Source organism: Cryptomeria japonica, chromosome 4 (genome assembly GCF_030272615.1).
Source record: "Cryptomeria japonica chromosome 4, Sugi_1.0, whole genome shotgun sequence".
Classification (NCBI taxonomy): Eukaryota; Viridiplantae; Streptophyta; class Pinopsida; order Cupressales; family Cupressaceae; genus Cryptomeria; species Cryptomeria japonica.
The window spans coordinates 567557514-567585497 of NC_081408.1; the positions used below are offsets into that span (position 1 = coordinate 567557514).

Genomic DNA, 27984 nt, shown 5'->3' on the forward strand with positions numbered 1-27984 from the left:
AGGGCTTTTTGCAAATGGGCTTTTTTATTTTTAAGTTTTGTTTTTATTTTATCCTTTTGTTTTTTCAAATAAAATTTAGTAACTTTATATTTTATGATTTTAGTCCATGTCCTTCGTTTATTTTTTTTATTATATATTAAAATTTAATATTTGAAATATTTTAATTAGATATTTCAATAATAATATATTTATTATTTATCTTTAGTATTATTTAAGTTAATAACTAAATAACTAATAAATTAAAGAATATCAATGGTTGGCTTCATGATTAGTCTCTAAATCAGTTTTAGTATGTTGAAATAGATCAGGTAGGGTACATTACAAATGGTATCAGAGCTTTGATCCTGCCATCCTGCAAGGTAAAGATGAATCAATGAATCATTCTAGTCAATAAGAAGAAATCTAACAATGTGTATTCACGTGTATGCTCTGTGTTTGCATATATCCATGTGTATGCTTCATATCTTTCATGTGTATGCTTCGTGTTTGATTAATATTGGTAGATGACTTAGTTTGAGAAAATTAAAATCGAAATTGCTTGAGGACAAGCAAATTTGGGAAGGGTGGACTGTAATGTCCCTACTTTGAAATATAATTTAATAATAATAATTATTATTATTATAATTAGAATACAAAATAATAAAAATTTAAAAAATTAAATTAAAATAGTCCCTACTTTGAAATATAATTTAATAATAATAATTATTATTATTATAATTAGAATACAAAATAATAAAAATTTAAAAAATTAAATTAAAATATAAAAGAATATAATTAAATTTAATTAAGTTAATGAATGGTCAAAAGACATTGAAGGAAAAGTTGTGACTCCCTCAACTATGAGATATAAAAGGGAGAAGAGAACCTCATTTGAGAGGGGGGCAATTTGAAAATCAGAAGTGTAGATTTGATTATAAAAGGTTGTGTCCCTTTCAGAAGGCAAAAATAATGAAGAGTTGCACTCTTTCAAAGGGTGCTAATGGTGAAAGGGTGTGTCCCTTGCAAAAGGGCATACATGATGAAGAGGTGTGACCTCTCCCTCACATTGAGAGATATAAAGAAAAGGAATCAAAAAGATCTAGTGAGATCACCATCAATTAGATCAGATCAAAACTATTATTAAGTTACAAGCAGTAACATCCTTGCTCTTGGTGGTATGCATGAGGATGTGCTTAATATATGATGCCTGATAATGTTCTTATGCAGATTTTAATAGTAATATTAATATAGACTGCAATATGTATGAAAGTCATACTTAATTTTATATATATTAATAATAAATGAGAAGTTAGTATACTTACAGTCTAAATCATGTTATTACTGTCAGTATTGAAGAAGATGGGGATGAGATGTTCCAAAAAGGGGCAGTCTAAATCCAAGCAATTGGTTGAGTCCCAAGATAGGGTGGGGATCAACGACCCATAAGCCTTGATGGTATGGACCCAAGATAGGTAAGGGCTTGGATCCGTAAACTTTGAGGGAGCCTATTTTATTTGGTCTCTAAGCGCTTTGGTAACATTCATAGACCTTTCTCCGTTAAAACTGAATTAGTAGCAAGGTCTGATAACTATATTAAGAACTATGCATAATGAAATTAATCATCTAATGAGGAAAATAAATAAGCAATTAAGAATATCAATGGTTGGCTTCATGATTAGTCTCTCAATCAGTTTTAGTATGTTGAAATAGATCAGGTAGAGGACATTACATGGTTTAGCAGGTTAATACTACGCAGAGGAAAATAGATGCGTTACGGTTCTTTCCGTCCATCCATTACAATTCTTTTTGTCTATCCTTCGCACTATGGTTCTTTCCATTTTTTCCTTCACGCCACGATTTTTCTCATTCTATCCTTTGCAAATTTCACAGATTTTTTCCGTCTCTACTCCACGAAATTCTTGTGCTTGCGTGCTCCGTCCTCTATCGGGCTGACTTGTTAGGGCTTTTTGCGAATGGGCTTTTTTATTTTTAAGTTTTTTTTTTTTTTTATCCTTTTGTTTTTTCAAATAAAATTTAGTAACTTTATATTTTATGATTTTAATCCATGTCCTTCGTTTATTTTTTTTATTATATATTAAAATTTAATATTTGAAATATTTTAATTAGATATTTCAATAATAATATATTTATTATTTATCTTTAGTATTATTTAAGTTAACATATTTATATTATAATATTTTAAATTTATTATAATTTATTCAAATTTAATACAAATTAATTTTATTTTATTTATTATTTATATTTTAAAAAATTAAATTTATTATTTAAATTTTTTTTTAAATTGTATAAGGCAAATTTAATGTCGATCTTTTTGTTGAATATTTTTACCCTTGTCGAATTTCATCCGAATTTCATTGTTGCCGAACTTGAACTCGAATTCGAACCTTGTGACTTAGAAATGAAGTGACCGACCTGCAACCAATCAGCAAGCTCACAACTGAAATTTTGAGCCATTATTTGCCAAGGAACACTCCCAAGAGTATCCATTTGATCAATGCTCCAATTTCTAGAATTTTTCTCCAATCCACCTATAAATGAAGCAATGGAATCACATAGTGGCTGGTAAGAAAAAGAAAAACACCTTTAAGTCTGAAATTTTGATCCTTATCACTCCAAAGGTCACTCCTATGACTCCCAATAATGTCCATCAATTCTTGTTGAGAATCCCAAGCATGGATACCCAACCAAGAATGCTTTCCAACATACCTAGAAAGGTGCACAACATAACTCCAAGTGCCATCCCAATCAAAATGCACATCATGGAAGGTCCCTCTGTGAAAGACCCATAGAAAACTCAGGGTGCCCAAGAGGGACCCTAGCCAAACCCAAGAGTAGACCAAAAAGGAACCCACACCCTTACCAAACCCACACAGCTATTGCAGGCAAAACTTATGACCCAAGAACACAAATAAAAACAAAAAAATGAAACTTTTCAAGGATTTTCTTTTTTAAAAACCTAAGTTACCAATTCAACTTCAGGTATGAGACTTCAAGTACATTGGTATGGCAAAAATAAATTTGCGCTGGGTTCATTTTGAGTATGTCCATATGAAAAACATAAATAAACACATATTTGCAGCCTAAAAAATAGGAATTAAGTTCACAATACCACATAACATGTATATAATAAACATAACCACCTTATAAATTAATAATACTCCTATGTCAATTTGTCAAACTCAAATGTCTTTTGGTATTAAAATAGTATTGCATTATTGATATAATGGTCATCTTAGTCATTTAGTTAGTATTTAGAAACTTTCAGTTTATGTCTTTCGTCTTAACTTAGTACTAGAAAGTTTCCTTTTTGTCCTTCGTGTTTCTATTCTCGATCGTTTACATTATGGAAAGAATGTCTTGTAATTTTCTATATAACGAGTATTCCTCTCCTTAATTAATTACAACATCGAATTATCATTTCATTTGGATATTCACATCCAATTCTAGAATAATAAATTCAGCAGCAATCAGAACCACAAGGCTCTTCATAAACAACATTATCATCATAAACATCAATTTTAGGGTTATGGTTTACAATCTACATTGAATAGTCAACTTATGAAGTCAACAGATAAATAACAAAAAAAAATTATTTTGGGCACCCAGTTCTGGCTGAATTCACTGAGTGATCCCAAATGCACCTAACTTCACTCAAGTACACTCCAAAGCATTCCTGGATGAATCCAGATCTGGGCTGAAACGTGAGCAAACTGGTGAAAAGGCTAAAAGGCTTAAAGGGGAAAGATTGTTATTACAAATGCAGCATATAATGTATTTCCTTTTTAAAATTTCATCTTCTTTTACTTCAAATTATTTGTATAACCATCCCCTTGTGGTCTACAAAGTTTCGGAAAAAATTTGTGTCCCTCAAACCTTGGTTCAACATCCCAATCTCCCCCCATCCTTGAAACTCGGAGGATCATATATAAGAACTAATCAATTTCATTGCAAGTTTGATTACCTACTAGACAATATAAATTTTATCTATTTTTAAAGTGGAAATAACCAAGACCCAATCTACCAATTGAATATTTATAACACTCTGTGGGCAAGGACAGTTAGAAAAAACTTACTGGATAAAGGAATTTCATGTACTTTTTGAAATAATTATTTCTCGTGGTTCCCCAATTTCTACAAATGGGGACACCAGTGCATCTGCACCCATTCTTCTATTAAGATTGCTTCAAGTAATTTTTTAATGTTACATGACTTTTAGAAAAAACTTACTGGATAAAGGAATTTCATGTACTTTTTGAAATAATTATTACTCATGGTTCCCCAATTTCTACAAATGGGGACACCAGTGCATCTACACCCATTCTTCTATTAAGATTGCTTCAAGTAATTTCTTAATGTTACATGTAGAATTGTAGGCAGATCCCCTGCTCTGCAATTAATCCACATTTTCCACATTTAAAAGATTGGTCCATTTTTTGATAATGTTAATGGAATCATATTTATAAGATTTAATTGCATTTATGAAAGCTAACAAATTGACAACTTGCCACAATCTGCATGACAATCAATTTTGTCATGCTGGCAATTAATTTATAGCAGAGAAACGGGACTCGCCCAAACTCGGCGAGTCCGAGTACGAGTCATGCTCGGCGAGTCCAAGTACGAGTCATGCTCGGCAAGGCCTAGGGGCTCGAACTCGGACTCGTCCGAGTCTGGCGAGTAAAATCGCCAGACTCGCCGAGTTGGCGAGTTTGGCTCAAACTCGCCAAACTGGGCGAGTCCTGAGCCCCAAACTCGGCTAGTGCCTAGCTTAAGTAAAATGACAAAAAAAAAACATTTTAAAAAGTTTTTTTGAAATGAATGGTCTCGTCTTTGTTCACTACAACCTCCGCCTGAGAATGAGAAAAATTAGGGTTACAACATGTCAGCCAATAGAAAAATAACACCCGACGCCTTTATTAAATAATAAGTGTTTTTTGGCCTCGCGGGGCGCTGCCCCTCGACCCCGCCCTGTATCGCGACGAGGGCACCCACCCCAAACCCCCATCGAAAAATATGGGGGGAAACTGCGTTGATAGAAGTAGGGAAAATTTAACCTCCGAGTTTGACACTGATTGGATCGACCAGGTAGATATAGAGGCTGAGACTATAGCCATGGCAAAGGAGGAGTGGAAAGCACAAGCACAAACAAGAGATTCAGAGGCAGATAGTGACACGGATGTTCCTGATGTTGGTGAGCATGGCATGGTGTCACGGGGAGCGGCCATGGCTGTCCAATCATCCAGGACCTACCTTAGACGCCTTCGCAAGGGGCCGGAGCCGGAGGGTGCTGCTGTGCAGGCTTCTCTGAGCCATAGGCTTGTAGTTGTATTTACCTTTGGTATTTGTATGAAACATTTGATGATGATCATATGATGACATGTATTTTTTATTCCATGAGTTTTGTAATATTGTATACATTTGACAATATTTATATATCTATGTTTGTTATTTTCTTCAGCTACAATTTGTGTTTATGCTTATGTGATTGATGTATACTTGTGTATGTAATCAAATGAGCCGAGTTTGATGATGTTATTGTGTCTTTAAGGTGTATTCAATAAAGGGTGTCTGAAACAAGTTTTAAATCTTTAAAAATCTCTAAATTTCTTGAGTTTTTCACTTTCCCGAGTCCAGCCGAGTCTGACGCCAAGTCCCGAGTCCAAGTCTGAGTTGGCCTTGTCGAGTCCGAGTCTCGTTTCTTTGATTTATAGACATGGTTAAATCATTTATAATCATTATATAGTGCCATGAATAGATGATAAAATGTTAATTTGTAATTGGATTTCTCAAGTGTTCTTTTGTTTAATTATCTGTACACTTTCTTCCATGTTGTTGATAATAGTTTGATGATAATAGGCTTGACAAGGGATATAATATTGAATGTCATAAGTTATTGTCTTGATGGGAGCCTATTTCAAAGAGGTAAACATTTGGTATTTATTTTCCATTATCAAATGACAAGTTATAGTAATTGCATATCTAATTGAACTTTTGCAATATGGTGTTCCAAGGTTCATCTTAAAAGTGCTCGTGAAAATCATTAAAACCTTTTGAAATCACCTCCCGATGTCAACCTCCTCTCTGCTAAAAAGAAAGAGCATATTCAAATAAAAATCAAGGATTGAATCAGATTTCTACTTCAAACTTGTATTAATATGAGTATTGGTTAGTTCTATGTAAATAATACTTTAATCGACCAACTATGCCAAGTATTAAGTTATATACTCACTTATATACAATATTTGAGAAGAACACCAGTTCTCTCATTGTTGTAACTAGGTTCGATTCAACTTGCAATTTCAAAGATTTCACAATATGCATGTAAAACAAGAGCCACAATTAGGATAGTTGTGTCCATATGTTACTTTGGGGTATGGAAGTATTTAAATAATATTGTAATATTGATATAATGGTCATCTTAGTCATTTAGTTAGTATTTAGAAAGTTTCATTTATGTCTTTCATTCTTGGTTAGTTTTGGAAAGTTTCCTTTATATCTTTCGTGTTTCTACTCTCAATAATTTCCGTTATCGAAAGATCATTTTGTAATTTTCTATGAGTATTCCTCTCCTTAATTGATTACAACATTTAATTATCATTTCACGGTATCAAAGCTTAGGTTCTTTTTTGGCAAATTTTTTAGTAAAAGATTTGTGGGTTTTCTGTGTTTTTCCACAAAAAATCAAAGAACGGTTTTGCTTAAAGTTTTTCCACAAAAATCAAGGACTTTTATTTCTGCTTACTACTCGTGATGGCCGCAAGTAAAGCTTTTGAACAGACTGGTGGGTTTTGCACGATTATTTTCTCCTCAAAAATCGTGGATGGGTTTTCTGATTGTTCTCCACCAAAAATCATGGAGGGTTTTGCACAATTTTCTCTTCAAAAATCATAGCTTCTCTGTTCGTTTTTTGCACAACTTTTTCACACAAAAATTGTCTGCTGGAGGGTTTTCTTATTTTTCCCACAAAATATCATGAAGGGTATTGTTTTCTAGATTTTCTATTTTTTTTTCTTAAAAAAGCCATGATGGGTTTTTTGCACGAGCTTTAAGAAATTGATCTCGATATCTTTGGATAAAGGGACAGATGCCTTTGTTACTCAACATCATGTTGGAAGGATTAGGGTAGAAGGATTATGCTAAACTTGGTCATATCCAGAAGTTCTGAATAACTAGGGAGGGTCTCAACAACAAGCTCATGTTGCAAAACGTTCTGAGAAGGGGGCAGCCTTCTATGCATTCGTGGCCAAATGACCTACAGATTTTGTCATATCTTTGTAGGGTAGTTAGTAGAACGACCACTAAGGGAGGGTATTAAATAATATTGTGGTAGTGATATAATGGTCATCTTAGTCATTTAGTTAGTATTTATAAACTTCCGTTTATCTCTTTCGTCTTTAGTTAGTTTTAGGAAGTTTCCTTTGTCTTTCATGTTTCTATTCTCGATCATTTCCGTCATGGAAAGATCGTCTTGTAATTTTCAATATAAGGAGTATTCCTCTTCTTAATTAATTACAACATTTAATTCTTATTTCAGTAAGGTTATGAGAAAATATAGTTGCACTAAGGGTTGTTAACCACTCTACGAAACAAATACAGATTTCACAATTTGGAAGCTAAAATAATTAATAAACCATATCAAGTCTACAAGGCCTGTTTCAGAATATGAAAAAATTAAACATCTAAAACATATTAATGGAAAATTTTGCATTATATTCCCAACACTTCTAAGCCCCCAATATGCAATAAAGATCATTATTTTATTGAAAAGGTACATATCAAATAGAAGGAATTGCAGAGGCCACAATTTCTTAAGTTTATTAAGCAGAGAAAATATGTGATAAACCTCTTCATTAAGAAATTGCTATTTGAAAAATATGAATATTAAAAGCAAGCTTGACAGAAGAAAGAAGTTGCTTACTTGTAGAATGGTGTCAACCTGCAAAACATTAAACCAAACTGTATGAGATCACCTTACATTTGTTAAATGACTGTAATCGATAAAATACTCAGACAGTTTTAATGAATAACAATGTTCAAAAGAAATTTATTGGAAAATTTATAAATTGAAAGACAGTCATGCTAAAATACCAGTACTTTCATAGGTAGAGAAACATATATAGAAATCAAAAATTCCTCGAAAATACAGATTAAAAATACTTAGAAAGCATAAAACAAAAAAATTAATGACTCATGAATCAAAGAAATATTTAAATTTTAACCAATAAAACAAAATTTTGAAGAAATGACTATTTTATCAAAATAGAATGAAGGCAAGATGACAATACTGAAAGGAAAAGAATGCCATATAGTGAAATGAAATGAATTGAATCATGTCGACAGGAACAAATGACTATGGCATCAAAGATGTTACAAAGAAAAATTAAAGGTCTACATTGGTACTTGAAAAGAAAAATTCAAACAAAGAAAACATATACATAAGACAAATGTCCTTCAAAGCTTTTCTGGCAAATGCTAAACTATAATACTGATTATAGCTGCACATAAGGTTGTCCTATAGGTTGTAAGTATGTGAAACTTAAGTAACTGGAAACCTAGAATAGAAAAGCCCACATGATTTTCTGAGATCAAGAGGAGTATGATTTCTATTTGTTTTGCTAAAAGAATAATATATTATAATATATAAGGGAGAATGTTCCAAATACAAGTTGTTTGTGATAACAAAAATCAATCAATATGATGTAGTCAAGAAATTTCAACAAATTATGTTACTATAAGTGCCTAAAATTGCAAAGGCTGACATGGCAATCCAATGATGATTTGGTAGTACCATCTAATGACACGCGTGACATGAATTATACATCCTCTCAACATTTTCCAATTTGATGACAATGTCCTTGTGCTTCTTAGCCTCTTATCCGCCTCGATTAAGCTCCGAATTGAGTTCCAAGTACTTGCACAACACCAAAAACCTTTAATAGACCTTCAACTTAAGGGTTTCTTAGGAGACTGTACAGTCACCTAACTGACCTTTATCTCCAACATGAGCAATCTTGTTGTTTCTGGAACACACATACTTCAGTTTCCACCATTTTCCCACCTTTTTTGCTTGTGATTGAGAGTTCATTCCAGTCTTGATTGAGCCTAACTCCCTCATATTGATCCTACACCCCTTTTAACTCTCAATTATCTCTTTAGCCATCTATCTATCAACTCTCTAGTCACCTCCCAATCACTTACCCATGATTGAAAAGCTTCAAGCTTATAAATACTCTCCTTGGCTTTGGCATCCAAGAGGTTGATTTCCATTGCATTCTTGTGGAATTCTCGCCAATAGCTCTGCATTCCCTATTCCCCCGATTCTAATACAAGTATAGTGAGCCACTTACAAAGATCTTCCCCAATCTCCATTGTCATCAAAGGTTCCAATTGTTACTGAGGAGGATCCATAAAGAAGTTGAGCACTTTGAGGACACAAGCCGCCACCACCAGCATCAAAAGCTTATTCAAAGTTTCTTGATATTGAAAGTTCTTTATTTGTTTTTAAAGCTTTCATTTAGTGATTAGAAATTTTAAAATTCCCTAAGAATAGTAACTTTGTGTTGTCATTTCTTGGTTGGAATAGGAATCTTTGTTTATTTGTTAAGAGTAGATTATTATTTTTCCTTAGCTTAAATACATTTGCTTTCATTATTTCTCAAAAAAGCCTTTGATCACCACATGACTCATAAAAAGTTACATCCTTGACCCCAACATGAGGTACTTTGAACAATTCTTTGCATTCAAATTCAAAACCCGAAAACAAGAGAGCTCAACTCTCACCAATATCTAAACCAAAGTTTAAACATAGAAATTGCATTTTAGTAAAAGTTCATTTATCTAAAGATTCTAAACACATTTATGATAGAGAATTCTTTTCAGTACTTTACACAAACAACATTTGAATTTCTCAAGAAAAAAAAAAAAGATAATGTAGACTTCCATCCATTTTAAAACTGCATCATCATCATAAAACTTTAGAAAACAAAAACAAAACAAAGAGAGGGAAAGTCCTTGATATTTCCACACGACATCTAGTGAACTCAAAGGGAACCAAAATATGATTGTCATTTCTCTTCAATCACTCTTCCTACTCACTCGATTCTCATGCCTGATAAGTCTTGAGTATAGGAAATTTGGATTTAGCAATCTTAAATGAAATTGTGGAGAATTTACCTATTCAAATAAATCCAACTAAAGAACAAGCAGAAGAACAAACTGATATCTTAGGGGAAATAACAATAAAATGAGCAAAACAAAATAAGGGCACATAAAAAAGATTCTCTAGGTGCAAGTACAACTCATAAACCATTTCCACATAAAAGCTAGACATGAAATAAACATCACTTGGGCAACTAGAAAGACCAATCTTAACTTGATGCAGAAGTTAACAACACAATTGCATCATATCAACATTGAAAACAATAACCAAACCATCCATAATCATCCCATTCAAACCCCTCATGAAAACTCAAAACACCATAACGACTCTATTGCCATCTATGACATTCTATTCCACAAGAAGTGAACAACCAACCCCTTAGTCCAACCCCTGCTCAACTAGCTTTTGGCACAAGAGTAGGAGTGAGTTAGAGAGCCCCTCTTAGCAAGGATACAACACGTATGGTCCAGAGTCTAACTCATTCACATTGTATTTCAGTCAATTCTAACCATCAAAGACAAAATCGAGGAATAGATTTCAGTTGGTTAGCACTCCCTCAAACCCACTTAAAATGATCTTTATCAAACTTTCTTTTGATCGCTGAAGATCTAAAGTTTCTAACATGCCTATCAACATTGGTAATGCACTGAAAGACAGAGCAATGCACAAAAAAGAGACATTTGCAAGATCCTTAGCATACTTACTATATATGCCAATTTTTTATCAACAAAAATCAAAGTTTTTTGAGAAGCTGATCTCGGCTTCCATGTCTCTAGATAACAGGAGCGATGGCTTCATTACCCAACATCATGTTGTTGGAAACATGAGTTTGTGTCGTCATTGATGTCAATCTTGTTGTCATGGGAGACTATTGGTAGTTTGCATGGTGTTGTCATTGATGTCACACTTGTGTGTACTGATGACAAAGATGAAGAGGGAGTTGTAGTTGTTTAGTTACAGTTGTGGTCATTGTTGTCATTATAACTGTTGCTTGGTATGTATGGTCCGGAAATGAGTGTTCAAATGTTGTTATGATGTCTGGTAATAATATTGAGTGGGTATGTGGTGTTCCAGGAAGGTGACAGTAGTGGAAGTTGAAATATGCAAGAAAGGGTATTTAAAGTCTTTATGGGAGAATGCTCTACATTCCTTCATTTTAACAAATGATGGCTTGCGGTTCTGGATTTAATGACTATGTTTTGTGGATGTTGCACTATTATGCTTTCAGGTTCACAGCAGTTCAAAAGTGTTGAAGTTGCTTGTTGCAGTTTGTTGAAAGTGAGGTTGTTTGTCAAGACTAGTCTAGAGAATGCTTTATATTGCTCCACAATGTTAGTTCAAGTGTTGTGTTGGACATGTTCATGTTATTTGTTCATTGTTTCAATTCAGAATTCAAGTGTTCATTTGCTTTGCAAGTGAAGTTATGTTCTTCTGTTGTTCGGCGTTGTCTGTTGTGTTGGTCTCTGGCCAACTCAGTTGGTTTATCTTATTTGGATCATACTCTTTGGTCTAGATATGCATTGGATGTTAAGGTGGTGTTATGGGTCTTACCGTGGCATTTGAAGATCTGCATTAAGTTATTTACATTTGATAATATCTTTGGTCTGACTAGTTAACATGCTTCCGAGTTTATCTACACATTACATTTGATGTCGACTTTGAAGGATGTGTTGGTGTGTGCAGTTCATTGGAATCAACTTAGGAAGACATGTGACGTATTTGGGTCATGTTGATGTGTTTTTTATGCACATGCAAACACAGAATAAAATACCAACGTATCCTATCCTCTCTTGAACAAAGTCTCTCATATGCTATGGTTCACGATCAAATGAGACAACTCCAAGGTTACGAAATGTCAGGTCTTCACTTGTGGATAAGTTCAGTGGTTTGATGTGATAATGCTGGAATCACAAGGGGACTTACGTTGTACATGAATGCTCAATCTTAACATGGATCATGATAAGTATTTCGATAACTTAGGATTTGACAATAAAACTCCGGACTTAATTCTTACTAAAAAAAAGTGGCAAAAGGAATAGGATTCAGGAAATCTATTCTAAGCCTAGTAATGTAGGAAATGATGAACAAACAGTTATTGATACAAGCTTAGTGCAATCAACTAAGGTATACTTATGGATTTTCAAACTATTACCATCAAACGTTGACACCATCCAAGTTGACGCTTGTCAAGGGACACATAATAATTGAAGTTAAGCTTACTCAAATTTCTAGTGGACCACACAAGGCGCACTTACCAAAAGCAAGAGGCTAGTGGTATGGATTAAGGATTCCACACAAATATATTCGACAAATCTTCCACTCAATCTAACAAACATGAAAACAAATTCTGATCTAACTTGGAGGAATTGAGAACCATGAATGCAAAACAACATTTGAAGAGCAAATTCTCTCTTATACTTTAAGTTATATTCCATATATACTATCAGGATGTTTGAGAGTGGTTTCGGACCTCCAGAAGTTATAAAGCAAAATCTAGTTTTTGGAGGATTCTTCAATTTTCTAGACTTAGTCAAATTTCAGGATCAGGATGACATTCCAAACTTCATCACTCACCAATTTGACCTAACTCGGATCTTTCAAAGATGATATTCACTCACCAAGCTTCATTGACCTCCTGAAACTCAAACAAGACACTATTAGCAACAAGAGCAAAACTAGGCCTAAGGGAGACTTTCAAAGAAACCCTAACCTGGAGCACCTACTGACTCCCTCTCGCTCAAGCAGAGCCTGCCATCCTAGTGATCCCCTTGGCGAGACTCAAATTGCAAAGGCTAACAAATTGCAAAGTACGAGTCCCCATTTGCAATGGGGCGATGTGTGAATACATCACAACAAGTACAAGTGAGAGTGAATCACACAAAGACACCTTATAAACTATAGTATGGAATATCACCTATAGTCAAATATTTCAGAATCTTTGGAAGTAAGTGCTACATCAAAAGAGATGAAAAGGAATTGGGAAAGTTTGATGCAAGATCTGATGAAGGAATATTTTTGGGATAGTCTACCAAAAGTAAGGCATATCGGTACTACAACAAGAGGCTGAAGAAAATTGTGGAAAGTACAAATGTCAGAGTAAGTGAAGAATGGAATCAAGTTGCACTAGAATCAGAGATTGAGATAGAAGACACCCCCATTATTGCAGAAGAGAAAGACGTTCTGAAAGATAAAGAAGAATCAAATGCAACAAAAAAGGAACCTAAGCAAGCACCTAAACCTCCTACAAAATACGTGTAGAATAATCATTTAGAAGATTAGATCATTGGAGATAAAGACAAAAGAGTTTAGACAAGAAGAAGAATAGCAAATGCTAGTGAATAAGCAAATTTTTGTTTCTTATCTAAAGTAGAGCCAAAGACCTTTTGATGGATTGGATGAAGGCAATGGAAGAAGAACTGAATCAAATAGAAAAGAATCAGACATGAGAGTTGGTACCTAGACTGATGAACAAGAATGTGATAGGAACAAAGTGGGTGTTTTGGAACAAGTCAAATGAAGATGGAGAAGTCACAAGAAACAAGACAAGACTGGTGTATAAACGCTATTCACAAATTGAAGGTATAGATTTTGAGGAAACTTTTGCTCTGGTAACTAAGGATGAAAGCTATAAGGATATTTCTTACATTTGTTGAATACAAGAACTTTAAAGTATATCAGGTGTATGTTAAGTCAGCATTCTTGAATGGAGAACTTGAAGAAAAGATTTACATTGAACAACCGGATGGGTTTCAGATGTCAAAGGCTCTGGATATTGTCTACAAACTAAAGACGGCACTTTATGGACTCAAGCAAGCTTCTATAGCATGGTATGCAAGGTTAGATAGATATTTGTTGCAACTAAACTTTAAGAAAGGTACCATAGATAGTAATTTTTATTTCAAAGCTGAAAATGGAAAACTATTGATACTAATTGTATATGTTGATGATATCATTTTTGGTGGAGATGAAGATGTTTGCAAAAAGATTGCAAAGGAAATGCAAAAAGAATTTGAGATGACGATGATTGGTGAGTTGTCATTTTTCTTTGGTATTCAAGTAACACAGTCAAAAGATGGTATTTTAATTTCTCAAACCAAGTACATCAAGGAGATGTTGAAGAAGTTTGATATCGAGAATTGTAAGCCAATTGGAAACCCCATGGTTACTGGTTTTTATTTAAGCAAGGATGATGAATCTCTGGAAGTGGATTAGAAGCTTTATAGATCTATGGTTGGTGAATTGTTATATTTGGCTGCTTCAAGACCGCATATTATGCATGTTGTTTGTTTGGTTAAGCAATCTCATGATCAAGCAGTGAAAAGCATATTTAGATATTTGACAGGGACTCTAGATTTTGGTTTGTCTTATAAAAAGGAAGATGATTTCTCTTTGAAAGCTTACAAAGATGTTGATTGGCCTAGATGTGCTTATGACAAAAGAAGTACAATTGTTGGTGCATTTTTCTTGGAAGATAGGTTGGTCTCCTAGCTAAGCAAGAAGTATGATCCAGTGTCATTATCTACAGCAAAAGCGGAATACATTGCGGTGGCATCTTGTTGCACTCAAGTAATGTGGATGAAGCAAACTCTTAAAAATATCATGGTGATGTATGATGAATTCGGTTATGTGTTCAAGGACTAAACACATTTCCAATTGCATTTAACATTTCAATGAATTCGGTTATGCGTTCAAGGACTAAACACATTTCCATCCGATATCATTTCTTAAGAGAGAAGGTTGCAGACAAAAAAGTCAGAATGAAATATGTGCCCACAAAGGATCATACTGCAAATATTTTTACCAAGTCACTACTAAAGGATACTTTTGAGTATCTCCGCCAGAAGTTAGGGGTTATTGGCCCTCCTACTTCAAACTAGATGAATAGAAGTGGTGCATCTATCTAGGGGGAGATTTAGAGTCTATCTTTTGTCTCTCAGATTGATGTGGTGGCTGCTCTCATGGGGAGTAGTGAAGGTTGTGGTTTCCTAGTTGCAGGAAAATGTGTGCCAAAGAAAGATATCCCTAATAGGAGGAGTGTAATATACCTGGAAGGGGGAGAACTATTTGAAGAAGTTGTGCCCTTTGTCCTTGATGTCAAAGGGAAAGGGAGTTTATTGTCAATTGGTGGTACAAGTGTTGTCATCAATGACAAGGGGGGAGATTGTTGGAAACACGAGTATGTGTTGTCATTGATGTCAAACTTGTTGGCGTGGGAGACTGTTGGCAGTTTGCACGGTGTTTAATCAATGTCACACTTGTGTGTATTGATGATAAAGGTGAAGAGGGAGTTGTAGATGTTTAGTTACAGTTGTGGTCATTGTTGTCGATCAGATTGTTACTAGGTATATATGGTCCAAAAATGAGTGTTTAAATGTTTTGATGTTTGGTGATGATATTGAGTGGGTGTGTGGTGTTTTCGAAAGGAGACAGGAGTGGAAGCTAAAATATGCAAGAAAGAGTATTTAAAGTCTTTATGGGAGAATGCTCTGCATTCCTCCATTTTTTCAATTGATGGCTTACAGTTCTAGATTTAATGTCTATGTTTTGTGGATGTTGCACTATTATGCTTTCAAGTACTCAACAATTCAGGTGTTGAAGTTGGTTGTTGTAGTTTGTTGACAATGAGGTTGTATGTCAAGAATAGTTTAGAAAATGCTCTACAGTGTTAGTTCAAGTGTTGCAGCTTGCAAAGCATGTTCATATTATTTGTGCAGTGTTCCAATTCAGAATTCAAGTGTTGTCTTTCTCTGCAAGTGAACTTATGTTGTGTCTATTGTGTTGGTCTTTGGCCTGCTCAGTTGGTTTACCTTTTTTGGATCATACTCTTTTCATTCGGATATGCATTGGAGGTTGAGTTAAGGTGTTGTTCTAGGTCTTATCATGGCGTGTGAAGATCTGCATTAAGTGGTTCGTTGGAATCGACTTAGGAAGACATGTTGTGAAGTATGTGGGTCCCCTTTATCTCTTGGAGTGGACTGCATTCAGCATAGCTGCTCATGGTGACCAACTTTGTGTAATTTACGTTTATTTTGTTTGTGGACTACCTAGTTGAGAGTTTCGGTGAATAAGTTGATATAAATAGATGTGTTGATGTGTGAATTGTGGTGTGGATTGATTGAAGATGATGTAGAAATATATGTGTGCAAGAAGAAGTGTGAATATTAGTTTGTGGTGTGTTTATGATCAGGAGACTCTACTCAGTTAATTCATCTTTTCTCGGTGCCTGCCAGAATACAGTGAGTCCTTTCGGCAGCTTGTGCAGATGTGCATCTTGCCCTAGAATCATGTGTCTCAGTACTGCAAGTCAATTGCATATTGCCCTAAGGTTGTGCACCTTAGTCTGCCTTGTGCCTAAAACATTCTATTCAATTATTCATATTGTGAGTGTGTTTCTCACTGTGGTTATTCCCTTTCCTCATAAAAATTTGGTTTCCACATGTTTGGTGTTTATTTTTTCATGTTTCATTCATGCTTAGTTGATTAAAGACAATTAATAAGTGTTCATGATTGAATAAGATTTAAGGATTTGCTCAAGAATTATTCACTCTCCCCCCCTCAGTCTTGTGGTATGTTCAACACATGTTGTAAGGCACTCTGAAGTAAACAAATCGTGATTAACTTTTCATATAGATTTTCTGCATAAAGCAGTTGGCTGATCAAAAGTCTAACCAAGGACAGACTCAATAGTAGGCTCATGTCGAAAAGTGTTAAGAAGAGGGCAGCCTTCCATGCATTCATGGCCAAATGACCTATAGATTATATCAAGTCTTCTATAGGGTAGTTAGTAAAATGATCATTAAAGGAGGGTATTAAAGTAATACTGTTATATTGCTATAATGGTCATCTTAGTCATTTAGTTTCTTTTTAGAATGTTTCCCTTCTTGATTTTGTTTTCGATTGTTTCCATTATGGAAAGATCCTCTTGTAATATTCTATATAAGGAGTATTCATCTTATCATTGTGTTAATAATATGGTAGCTATGGTCGGAATCCTTCGGGGCCAACATAGATAACTTAATTGTCTAATTGGCCTATCAATCTTAGACAATTACATATACCGATTTAATAGAGACAATTAAAATGACAAATGAGCAAATACGATTTGCGTATATTATTAATGTAATTACTACATAATGTGTCGAGTTTGTATTAACCCGCCAACCTTAAGACGTGTTGATTCAATGTAACTCATCTAATGAAGAGACGTGATGTTTAATATGATGGCTGACTCTGGGAGAAGTTGTGCTGGTTGATTGATCATATGATCGGATATATATATGGTTTGTCTCTCTCTCTCTCTGAAAGGCATCAAATTATTCATACATCAAACAGATCGAATATACGTTATCCTAGAACAGTTCAATAATCAGCAGTTCGCGTTCTTCTCCAGCAGATTGATTTCATTCCTGAGTTGTGTGCTCTCATCTAAAAGGTGAATCATTCATATAGAAGTCAAAACGAACAAGAATAGATCATCATTAAGCAGTCCACATTCCTACAGCAGTTTGGATTGTGTACAGCAGTCTAGGCTGAATCTATTGCTTCAAAGTGTGAAGTAACTCTCTGTAAAAAGTTACTTGTCATATTTGAAATAATAAAGATATACTTCATTGATGGGTTTTTCACCTTCAAGAGGAAGGTTTTCCCAAGGTACACTCTGTGCAATTGTGTTTGGTTTACTATCTATCTAATCTGATCATAAAATAAACATGGTATCACAGCCAAGTTAAGTAGATCGTGATCAGATTGTCTGGTAGCAACGAAGCTCTCCCTCCTTCACCTTCAAGAAGCAATTTCCAGCATCAAAATGGTGAATGGGTTGAAGGTTGAAGATAGACTTGAAGGTGCTTTGAATTTCACTTCATGGAAGTTCAGAATTCTTGTCACTCTTGAGGAAAATGATCTTCTTCAGTTTGTGGAAGGAAAAGATCAGTCTGAGCCTGAAGATCAAGAAGACAAACTTTAGTTCAAGAAGAATGTCAAATGATGAGATCAACATGCAAGAGACATGTTCAAAGAATTTCAAAGATGTCAAATGCAAGAGACATGTTCAAAACCTCGGAAGGAATGTATGAGATCAACAACACAAGTAAGGCACTTGCATTGAGGAAACAACTTCATCAAGTCAAGATGGCGAAGGGAGAATGAGTCTTATCCTTCTTCATGAAGATTTCGGAATTGAGAGATCAATTAAGCGCCATTGGAGATGAAGTCGTGGACAAGGATCTTGTCATGCTAGCATTGAATGGCCTCCCTCATTCTTGGGAGCCCTTTATTCAAGGTATCAGTGGGAGATCCAAATTCCCTAAGTTCGATCGTCTTCGTGTTAACTACATCCAAGAAGAATCAAGGTTGGCTACTAGGGGAATTGTAAAAAGTTCTCAAAATGAAGACACTCATGTTCTTGCTACCCAATCCATTAAGAAGAAAGGGAGAAATTGGAAGAAAGGCAACTTCAAGGGGAATAGAGATCAAAGGTCAGACTTTGCACCTAATTCAAAGAAGAAGAAGAAAGATCTCTCCCACATCCAATGCTCTAGATGTGACAATTTGGTCACTTTGCAAGAGATTGTTTGACAAGGCCTCAGCAACAAGAAGCAAACATTAATGAAGTCTCTACTCAAAAGGAAGTTGAAGACAACTCTAATGGATTCCTCTTCATATCTGCCTTATCAAGTAATATTCCCATGGATAGTGACACCTGGCTAATTGATAGTGGGGCCTCTCGACACATCACAAGCTATCGAGATCATCTTTTTGATTTGGTGGAAACGGAGTCTAACCTTCAAGTAATCATTGTAGATGATGCACGCTATTCGGTGAAAGGATTTGGTGCTACATTACTCAATCTAGAATCGGGAATTTCTCTTCATCTAAATGTGATGTTCTATTCGTACCAGGAATCAAGAGGAATCTAATATGCATTTCAGCCTTGGAGGATAAAAGTTAAAAAGTAGCATTTTCAGAAGAGAGAATTCTGCCATGGCCAAAGAACTGCAGCATCAAGACTGCTCGTGTGATTGGGAATCGATATGAGAGTTTGTACAAGCTTTCCACTCGTCCAATTCAAGCTCTTCTACATGACTCGGCAAATTCTACCGAAATATGGCATAGAAAACTTGGACATCTACATTTCAGGGCTCTTCCATCATAGGAGAAGATGGTGAAAGGTGTTCCTATACTTAGTCATGTTCATGATAATACATGTGAAAGTTGTGCTATGGATAAATACACTAAGAGTCCATTTCGTAGTAGTGAAAGTAGGTCTAAAGAAATTCTAGATCTTGTACATTCTCATTTATGTGGGCCAATGTCAATGGCAGCCCCAAGCGGATTTTTGTATTATGTAACTTTCATAGATGACTACTCTAGGAAGACTTGGATTTACTTCTTAAGGTCTAAAAAGTTTGATGAAGTCCTAGGTAGATTTAAAGAGTTTAAGGCTCAAGTAGAAAACTTATCTGGAAAAAGAATTAAAATTTTAAGATCTAATAATGGAAGCGAATACACCTCAGGTAGCTTTCGTGATTCTTGTATTGAGGCAGGGATCGAGAGGGTGTTTTGTGTCCCTTACAACCCTCACCAAAATGGTGTTGCAGAAAGAAAGAACAGATCTATTCTTGAAGCTGCAAAAGCCTTGATGCATGATCAAGACCTTCAAACCTTTCTTTGGGTAGAAGCTTCTAGAACAACAGTGTATGTTCAAAATAGATGTCCTCATCGGATATTGCAGAATATGACTCCAAAAGAAGCCTTTTCAAGGATTAAGCCTGATGTCAGTCACTTGAGGATCTTTGGGTGTCCAGTATATGTCCATGTACCCAAAGACAAAAGGACCAAGTTGGAACCCTCTGGCAAGAAAGGAATATTTGTGGGCTACAGTGAAACTTCTAAAGCCTACCGAATTTACATTCCGGATCAAAAACAGATAGAACTGAGCAGAGATGTTACATTTGAGGAAGATGTTGCATTCAATGTTAAATTTTGTAACGTCGATCGTACTATTTCATGCTAACGATATATATATATTTGATTACATATACTAATATGTTAACGTTAACTAATGATAAATAAAACCAAAGTTAACTTATCGCGTTTGATCAACGGTTACACCGTTCATGGTATCGGGTGGTAAAGGGAAGAGATGTGTCTTCCCACGTGGGAAGACATATCTCCTCACTACGTAACCCCTCATCCACTTATATAGCATGCTTACATTGAGGAGGATGTACACACCAAAATTAATAAGTGTGGTGCATCTTCAAAACATGCTATAGCAGATAAAATACAACTTTTAGATCATATCTCCATCTCTTCTATTTTGATCACAGAATTTTGAAAGAACTTAACATTCAAAAAATCCAAAGGTTCATGCATGGAGATATATGATGAAGATCATGAGAATCCTCAAGACATGGATGTTGATCATGCTCTTGAGATTCAAAGGGAGTCTACAAAACCTGAAGTGAATAATGATCCAGTTGAGCCTTTGGATCCTACTGATGGGCCTAGAGATATTGTTGTGAATCGAAAGAGACCTCTTTGGGAAAGGAACACTATGCAGGAGGCAGAACAATTTGCGGCTCCTAGAGGCACATTCAGAGAAAGTAAAAGACCACACAGATACTCTAGCTATGTCACATTGATGTGTAATCTTATTGAGACTGAACCTTCCAGTGTTGAGGAAGCCTCAAAACAGCAAGTATGGAAAGATGCTATGGATGAAAAGTATCAATCCATAATTAAGAATGACGTTTGGGCTATTGTTCCTAGACCTGAGGAGAAATCAGTTGCATCTTCCAAGTGGTTGTACAAGATTAAGCATGCAGCTAATGGAAGCATTGAGAAATACAAGGCTAGATTTGTGGCTCGTGGTTTCTCTCAGAAAGAAGGAATAGACTATGAAGAAACATTTGCTCCTATTGCTCGGTATACTTCCATCAAGACCATCATTGCCATTGCAACAACTAAAGGATGGAAGCTACATCAGATGGATGTGAAGACAACTTTTCTCAATGGTGTGATTGAGGAAGAGGTCTACATTGAGCAACCTGAAGGTTTCGTGATTCATGGAAAAGAGTCTCATGTATGCAAATTGAAGAAAGCATTATATGGTCTTAAGCATGCTCCTCGTACATGGTATGAAAGAATTGACAAATACTTGTTGAGCTTGGGTTTCTTAAAAAATGATGTTGATCTCAATCTTTACTTCAAGGTATTCAATGGTGAAATGTTAATCTTGGTACTATATGTTGATGACCTATTTGTTACCGGGGAAGATCATCTCATCCTTAGATGCAAGAAGCCGTTGACTTCAAAATTTGAGATGAAGGACCTAGGACTCATGCATTTCTTTCTAGGTTTGGATGTATGGCAAAGGCTTAATGAGATAATCCCTAGTCAAGGAAAATACACCATTGACATCTTGAAGAAATTTCGAATGTTAGATTGCAAGTCTATGTCTACACCGATGGAAACTAACTTCAAGAAATTGAGGGAATCTGCAACTAGTTCAGATCTTGTAGATCCTACTATGTACAGGCAATTGATTGGATCCTTGATATATCTAGTTAACACTAGACCGGACATTTGCTATGCAATGAGTGCACTTAGTCAATTCATGTGTGAACCAAGACAAATACATCTAGTTGCAGCCAAGCATATCTTGAGATACTTGCGTAGCACAATTGGACATGGCTTGAAATACTCATTCAGTGTGGACCTGAATCTAGAAGGCTATTCTGATTTTGATTGGGTAGGGAGTGTTACTGATCGGAAAAACACCTCTGGTTGTCGCTTCAGCTTGGGATCTGCTATGATTTCTTGGTGTAGCAGGAAGCAGTCTTCAATGGCACTAAGCACCGTAGATGCAGAATACATTGCAGCTTGTATGGCAACTCGCGAGGCAGTGTGGCTCTGGAAGCTCCTTGCAGGATTGTTTGGACAATCGTTGGAGCCTACTACTATTCATTGTGATAACCAAAGCTGTGTGAAGCTATTAGTTAATCCAGTGTTCAATGACAGAACAAAACATGTTGAGATCCAGTACCACTACATCAGAGATATGGTACAGTGGAATGTTGTTTAGTTAAGATACATTTGTACTGAGGAGCAGACAGCTTACATTCTCACCAAGCCCCTTGCCAAAGTGAAGTTTGTGCATTTTCGAGACAAGCTTGGAGTTGTGGAGAATGAAGCCCTTGCTGAGAGGGAGTCTCAGCATCAGTGATTTCTTGAGATGTACTTTAATGCATTCTTCTCTGTGAGAGAAGTTTGAGGTGCGAGCCCTTGTTAATGCATGCTTCTCTATGAGAGAAGTTTGAGGTGCATGCCCTTGTTAATGCATTCTTCTTTGTGAGGAAGTTTGAGGTGCAAGCCCATGTTATTGCATTCTTCTCTGCGAGAGAGAAGTTTGAGGTGAAAGCCCTTGTTCCACCCTTTGGGAGTAGCCAGAGTGGATCCACCCTCTAGGAGTAGCCATGGTGGATGTCATGTGAGAGACTCCATGACTTAACAATTGCATTTATTCACCCTCTCGGAGTAGCCATGGTGAACGTCATGATGAGATGATTACATCACGTTGAGTGATTCCGTGATTAGCACTTGTGTTCACTTGCTTTTCCATTCATGGGAGTAGCCATGATGGACCCACTCTTTGGGAGTAGCCATGGTGGATGTCACTATGTCACTCAGAGATTGAGAAGGATTCCTCCCTAGCTAAAAGGGAGTGTTGATAATATGGTAGCTACGGTCGGACTCCTTCAAGGCCGACATAGATAACTTAATTGTCTAATTGGCCTATCAGCCTTAGACAATTACATGTACCGATTTAATAGACAATTAAAATAACAAATGAGCAAATAAGATTTGCGTATATTAATAATGTAATTACCACATAATGTGCTGACTTTGTATTAACCCGCCAACCTTAAGACATGTTGATTCAATGTAATTGATCTAATGAAGAGACGTGATGTTTAATATGATGGCTGACTCTTGGAGAAGTCGTGCTGGTTGAATGATCATATAATTGGGTACAGATATGGTTTCTCTCTCTCTCTCAAAGGCTTCGAATTATTCATACATCAAGCAGATTGCATATACATTATCCTATAGCAGCTCAGTAATCAGCAGTTCGTGTTCTTTTCCAGCAGATTGATTTCATTCGTTAGTTGTGTGCTCTCATCTAAAAGGCGAATCATTCATATAAAAGTCAGATCGAACAAGAATAGATCATCATTAAGCAGTCCACATTCCTACAGCAGTTCGGATTGCATACAGCAGTCTAGGGTGAGTCTATTGCTTCAAAGTGTGAAGTAATTCTCTATAAAGTTACTTGTCATATTTGAAATAATAAAGATATACTTCATTACTGGGTTTTTCACGTTCAAGAGGAAGGTTTTCCCATGGTACACTCTGTGCAATTATGTTTGATTTATTGTCTATCTAATCTAATCATAAAATTAACACATTGTTGATTGTCATCTTTAAGTCAAATTTGAAGCTTTTTTAACAATTAATTGCTTAAGTTAATTCTGAAATTTATCATCACTTTTGATAGTATAAGTTTTAAATTATTTGCATTACATTTTATTTTTTCTATTAATTAAAAAAATACAAAATTATTTTCTTAGGTGTCTCAATAGGGTACATTACTATACATAAGATTTGCCATACACCTATGGATTTTGGGAAAAGTGATGTTGTAGACAATCCATGAGTTTTGTATACAATATTTATATAGTATATATTGGAAAGTTATGCATCCTTTAGCTAAAATCCACTTTTATACTCATGCAATTGATGTATGCTTGTGTATGTGATCAAAGTAGCTTCAATTTGATTAGTTTGTCTTTAAAGTTTATTTACCGAAGGGTGCATGATACAAATTTCAAATCCTTAGAAATCTTTATATATCATGGTTTTTCCAATTCGCCAAGTGTAAGGATCAAGTCCAAGTCTAGGTCAAAAATCAGCTTGTCGAGTCCAAGCCTTGTAACCTAAGTCACAGCATTCATCAAATTTCAGCCGTGAAGTCTGAAATTTGGCAGACTTCAAAGAATCACTAAAAATTTGATGAAACTTGCTCATATTCGTACATACAAAAACAGTAGTTTCTTTAATAAAATATATTTTGGAAAAATGTTTTTCTGAGGGATTTTTCCACCATTTTTACATTATTGGAGGGTTTTTTCTACCCTTTTCCAGGGTTCAAGATGCATTTGACACATTTAAGCCATAATATTTTAATATGCCCTATTGCCTTTGGCTATCTGCTCGACCCTGTCTATGATGTATCCATACTGCCCAAATTGCACACGACTTCCTCGATTGGGTTATTCCTTCTGCTAATTTGATGGATAGGTTTGTTCTAGCCGGTAATTCAATAACCTGTAGCTCCGCCCTACCTATTTTATTTGATGCAACCCATATATGATATCCAATGGCCTATATAATAATATATGTATCTAGCAACAACAGAGAATATAGAGGAACCACTCTAATATACACTTGTAGCTCTCGTTAGAGTTCAATACATTTATATTTAAAGTTAAATATTTAGATATTATTAATATAATATTATATATGTTTAAAATGTTAAATTTAAAGTTTGGTATTTTTAATTTTTAATTAATTTTATATAGTTTAAAATTTAATATTATTTAATTTATAAATCATTATTTTAATCTTTAAAGTCTTTTTGTTTATTATATACATAATACATGTTATGTATGTGATATTCTAAATTAATTTCTTATTTTACATTATATGAACCAATCAAATCTTTAAATGTATTTATCAATATTAAATTATTTTAATCATTTTGTGAATATGCTATTTATATATTTTGTTTAAATCAAAATCATATAAGGCAAAAAGAATTCCAATTTTTTTCTTCTCATCAAATTTCATTCAAATTTTACTGCTGCCGAATTCGAAGTCGAGCTCGAACCTTGTGACACAGTGTATAACTATGATTTAGATATCAATCAGAAAAAATATTATCATTCAGAACATATACTACTTGATAGTTAGCAATACATTATAATTATTCGATAAATAATTCCATGGCGACCAAATTAATCCAATATTACTTATTGTAGTAACTTCATAAATTGAATATAAACATTTCCTAGCCAGCTGCCCAATGATTTAAAGTAGATTGCAGAGGCACTTATGTTGAAATATGTAGCTAGAATCGGATTCTAGTTTAAGTTATTTATGTAATCATGGGCGGCATCATGTAATTTGTGTAACTTGTAAAGCATTTAGGTCTGACCCTAAATGGGTGAACCCCTTGTGCAATTATGTAACTTGTAATTAGGGCCGACCTATATGTAACTTGTAATTAGGGCCGACATATATGTAACTTGTAATTAAAGGTCTGATCCTATTCTTGGCGCCAAAACTACAAGGCCGACTATGATCTATTGGAGGCATTAATTCATATATAATATATATACAAAATGATTTGTGATCATTCCAACATCAATACAATCAGCGAATTTCCTATCTCTGCAATCAGCAAATAACCGAGGGTTCCTGAATCTGTCTAAAGGCTGGCGAACTTGTATTCCAAGCTGAGCGAACATCCTTCAGTGCTGCCGAATGAAGTTACAGTGACAGCGATCTGCATTTGAAGGATTGTCAAGGTCATAGCATTTCAGATGAGTCTGCCCTAGCATGGGAATGTTGTAATTGTGCTACTGTGTTTGATTTTATATAAACTGAGATAATTGTTGCTGGGTTTTTCACCTCCAAGAGGGAGGTTTTCCCAAGGTACTACTGTGTTATGTGTATTGCGTTTATTGTTTTATGTTATTTGTTATCAGTCTGATCATAAAATCAACACTTACACACTTTAGCCAGTCAAAGCATTGCATATACCACAACAAAAGATTAAAATAAAGAGTAACAGGTGCTTGCAGCAGACAGATTTTCCACAAGATCAAAAACCAATAACCAAAGGCAAGGCCTCCGCCTTAATTAAACAGCAAGAACATATCTGCAAAAAATGCATATGCAAGAGCAAGACTGAAACATAAGTATTATGGTGACATAATTTACTCAACCTGACATCTCCCGATATGGTGCATTCTCCTGGAATTTGACTGATACCGCCCCCAGGATCTGCAAGATTATATGCATATCATGATCATACAATCAAAAACTTAAAATAAGTGTTCTGTGCATATTGATTCTGTATACCACAAAAACAGATCCAACATTTAATAGGAGAAAATTTTCAGTCATAAGTGATAACTTTGAATCCTAGCTCAAAAAAAAGTGTTTCATAGTTTTAATTGTGAGTTTTATAGAATCATAGATCATGCAAAATAGAGAATCATAAACACAAATTCTGGTCAATTTCCGTAAGTTAGAAACAATAATTATTGACAGAAATTAACAAGTAATGGACACTTGATATTTGCTATGAACTGCAATGGAGATCTTGGCTGTGAATTTTCCCTTGTTTATTACATTGCAAATGGAATTATTAGAATATTCAAAATTTTGAATTCAATATATATATAAGCATGGAACATAAATTATATATCTGCTATTCAACAAAATACTCAATTAAGACCAGTGCATACAAATGGTCAAAAATACTCCTCTATTATTAAAGGGATTACGATGTGTTGCATTTCAGCAAGATGGAGAGGAATGGACATTGTGCAAGCCATCAAGGATATCTTTCATTACATCTTGACTAATCTACACTTGATTTTTGTGCATCCCTTGGGCACTATAACTCATGGGAGACAATTTGAAGGTTGTTTCTGCCTGAACACAACATTCATTATCATATCAAGACTAGGAAGATTGTATATTAACTGAAAAATAATCAAGAAATGTTTGGTGAGCCACTTGAAGGTAAAAGTGATGACTTCCCAAATGTTCATGTTTTCAAAGCAGTCATTATGTCAAAGTTGTATAACAACAGGAAAATATCTCTACACCATTCCCTCCCACCTTAGATGGCCTTCGATCGGAAATGCTAATCTATTATGTGTGCAAAGAAGTATGGAGTAGTGCCAAGGAAAGCAGGTGATGGTGCTTTTGTGGGCATATGAGACCACATACCAAATTAAAATTAGGCTTTGCTGGTCCAGCAGCAGCGCCAAATGTTGTTTGTAGTTGCCAAGGGTATTATCATGTCATTTGAAGAGCACTAGAAGCCTCACGAGTAAGACTCGACCCTACAAGTTACTTAGGAACTGGGAACTAGATCTTTTTAATCCATTTAAGCATCCCACAAGGACTGGAAAATTCAAGCAAATCATAGCAGCCAAAAACATTAGTTGAAATAAGATGAAGTGAAGGCTATAGGATAACTCTCAAATAAGCATAGAAAATTTTATTTAAGAGAAAATTTTGACATGATATAGTTTCCCAAAGAAATGAACAAAGGATTAAGGAAATCACATAAAGAAAGAAAGAAAGAAAGAAATTATAGCAACCACCCGAAAATAACCAAGGATAGGTCAAGGGGACTCGATTGCACACCAAATACAATAGAAAAGAACAAGAGAAAAAGGGGCCCTAGACTCAAAGCAAATACAACAAAGGAAGAAAAAATAAATAAATAGGCACACAAAGGTTTTCTTAAAACTAGTAAACCCAAAATAGTAGAAAGCAGTGAAAGCAAATGAAGACCATCCCTTCCAAGAACAAAACTTTTTAGTTGTTAATATTCTGGGATGTGTTCGAGAAGCCAACGATATTATAATCAAACATTAGGAGTACCAGTTTAGACTTTAAAAAAGCTCATCAAGGAAAGTCCAGGTCTAGGGGGATAAAGCTAGACAATCCTAGAAGGC

General features: G+C 35.1%; 1 protein-coding gene across 1 annotated transcript in view; it reads right to left on the reverse strand.

Moving 5' to 3' along the window:
• LOC131036093 (acetylornithine deacetylase) overlaps positions 1–27984 on the reverse strand; it is a 132145-nt gene that overhangs the window by 47787 nt on the left and 56374 nt on the right. The window contains exons 5-6 of the mRNA XM_057967900.2: positions 26233–26290; positions 7919–7936 (exon numbers count right to left, since the gene is read on the reverse strand). Of these exons, the coding sequence (XP_057823883.2) occupies positions 7919–7936; positions 26233–26290 (76 nt within the window). The remainder of the gene's footprint in view (positions 1–7918; positions 7937–26232; positions 26291–27984) is intronic.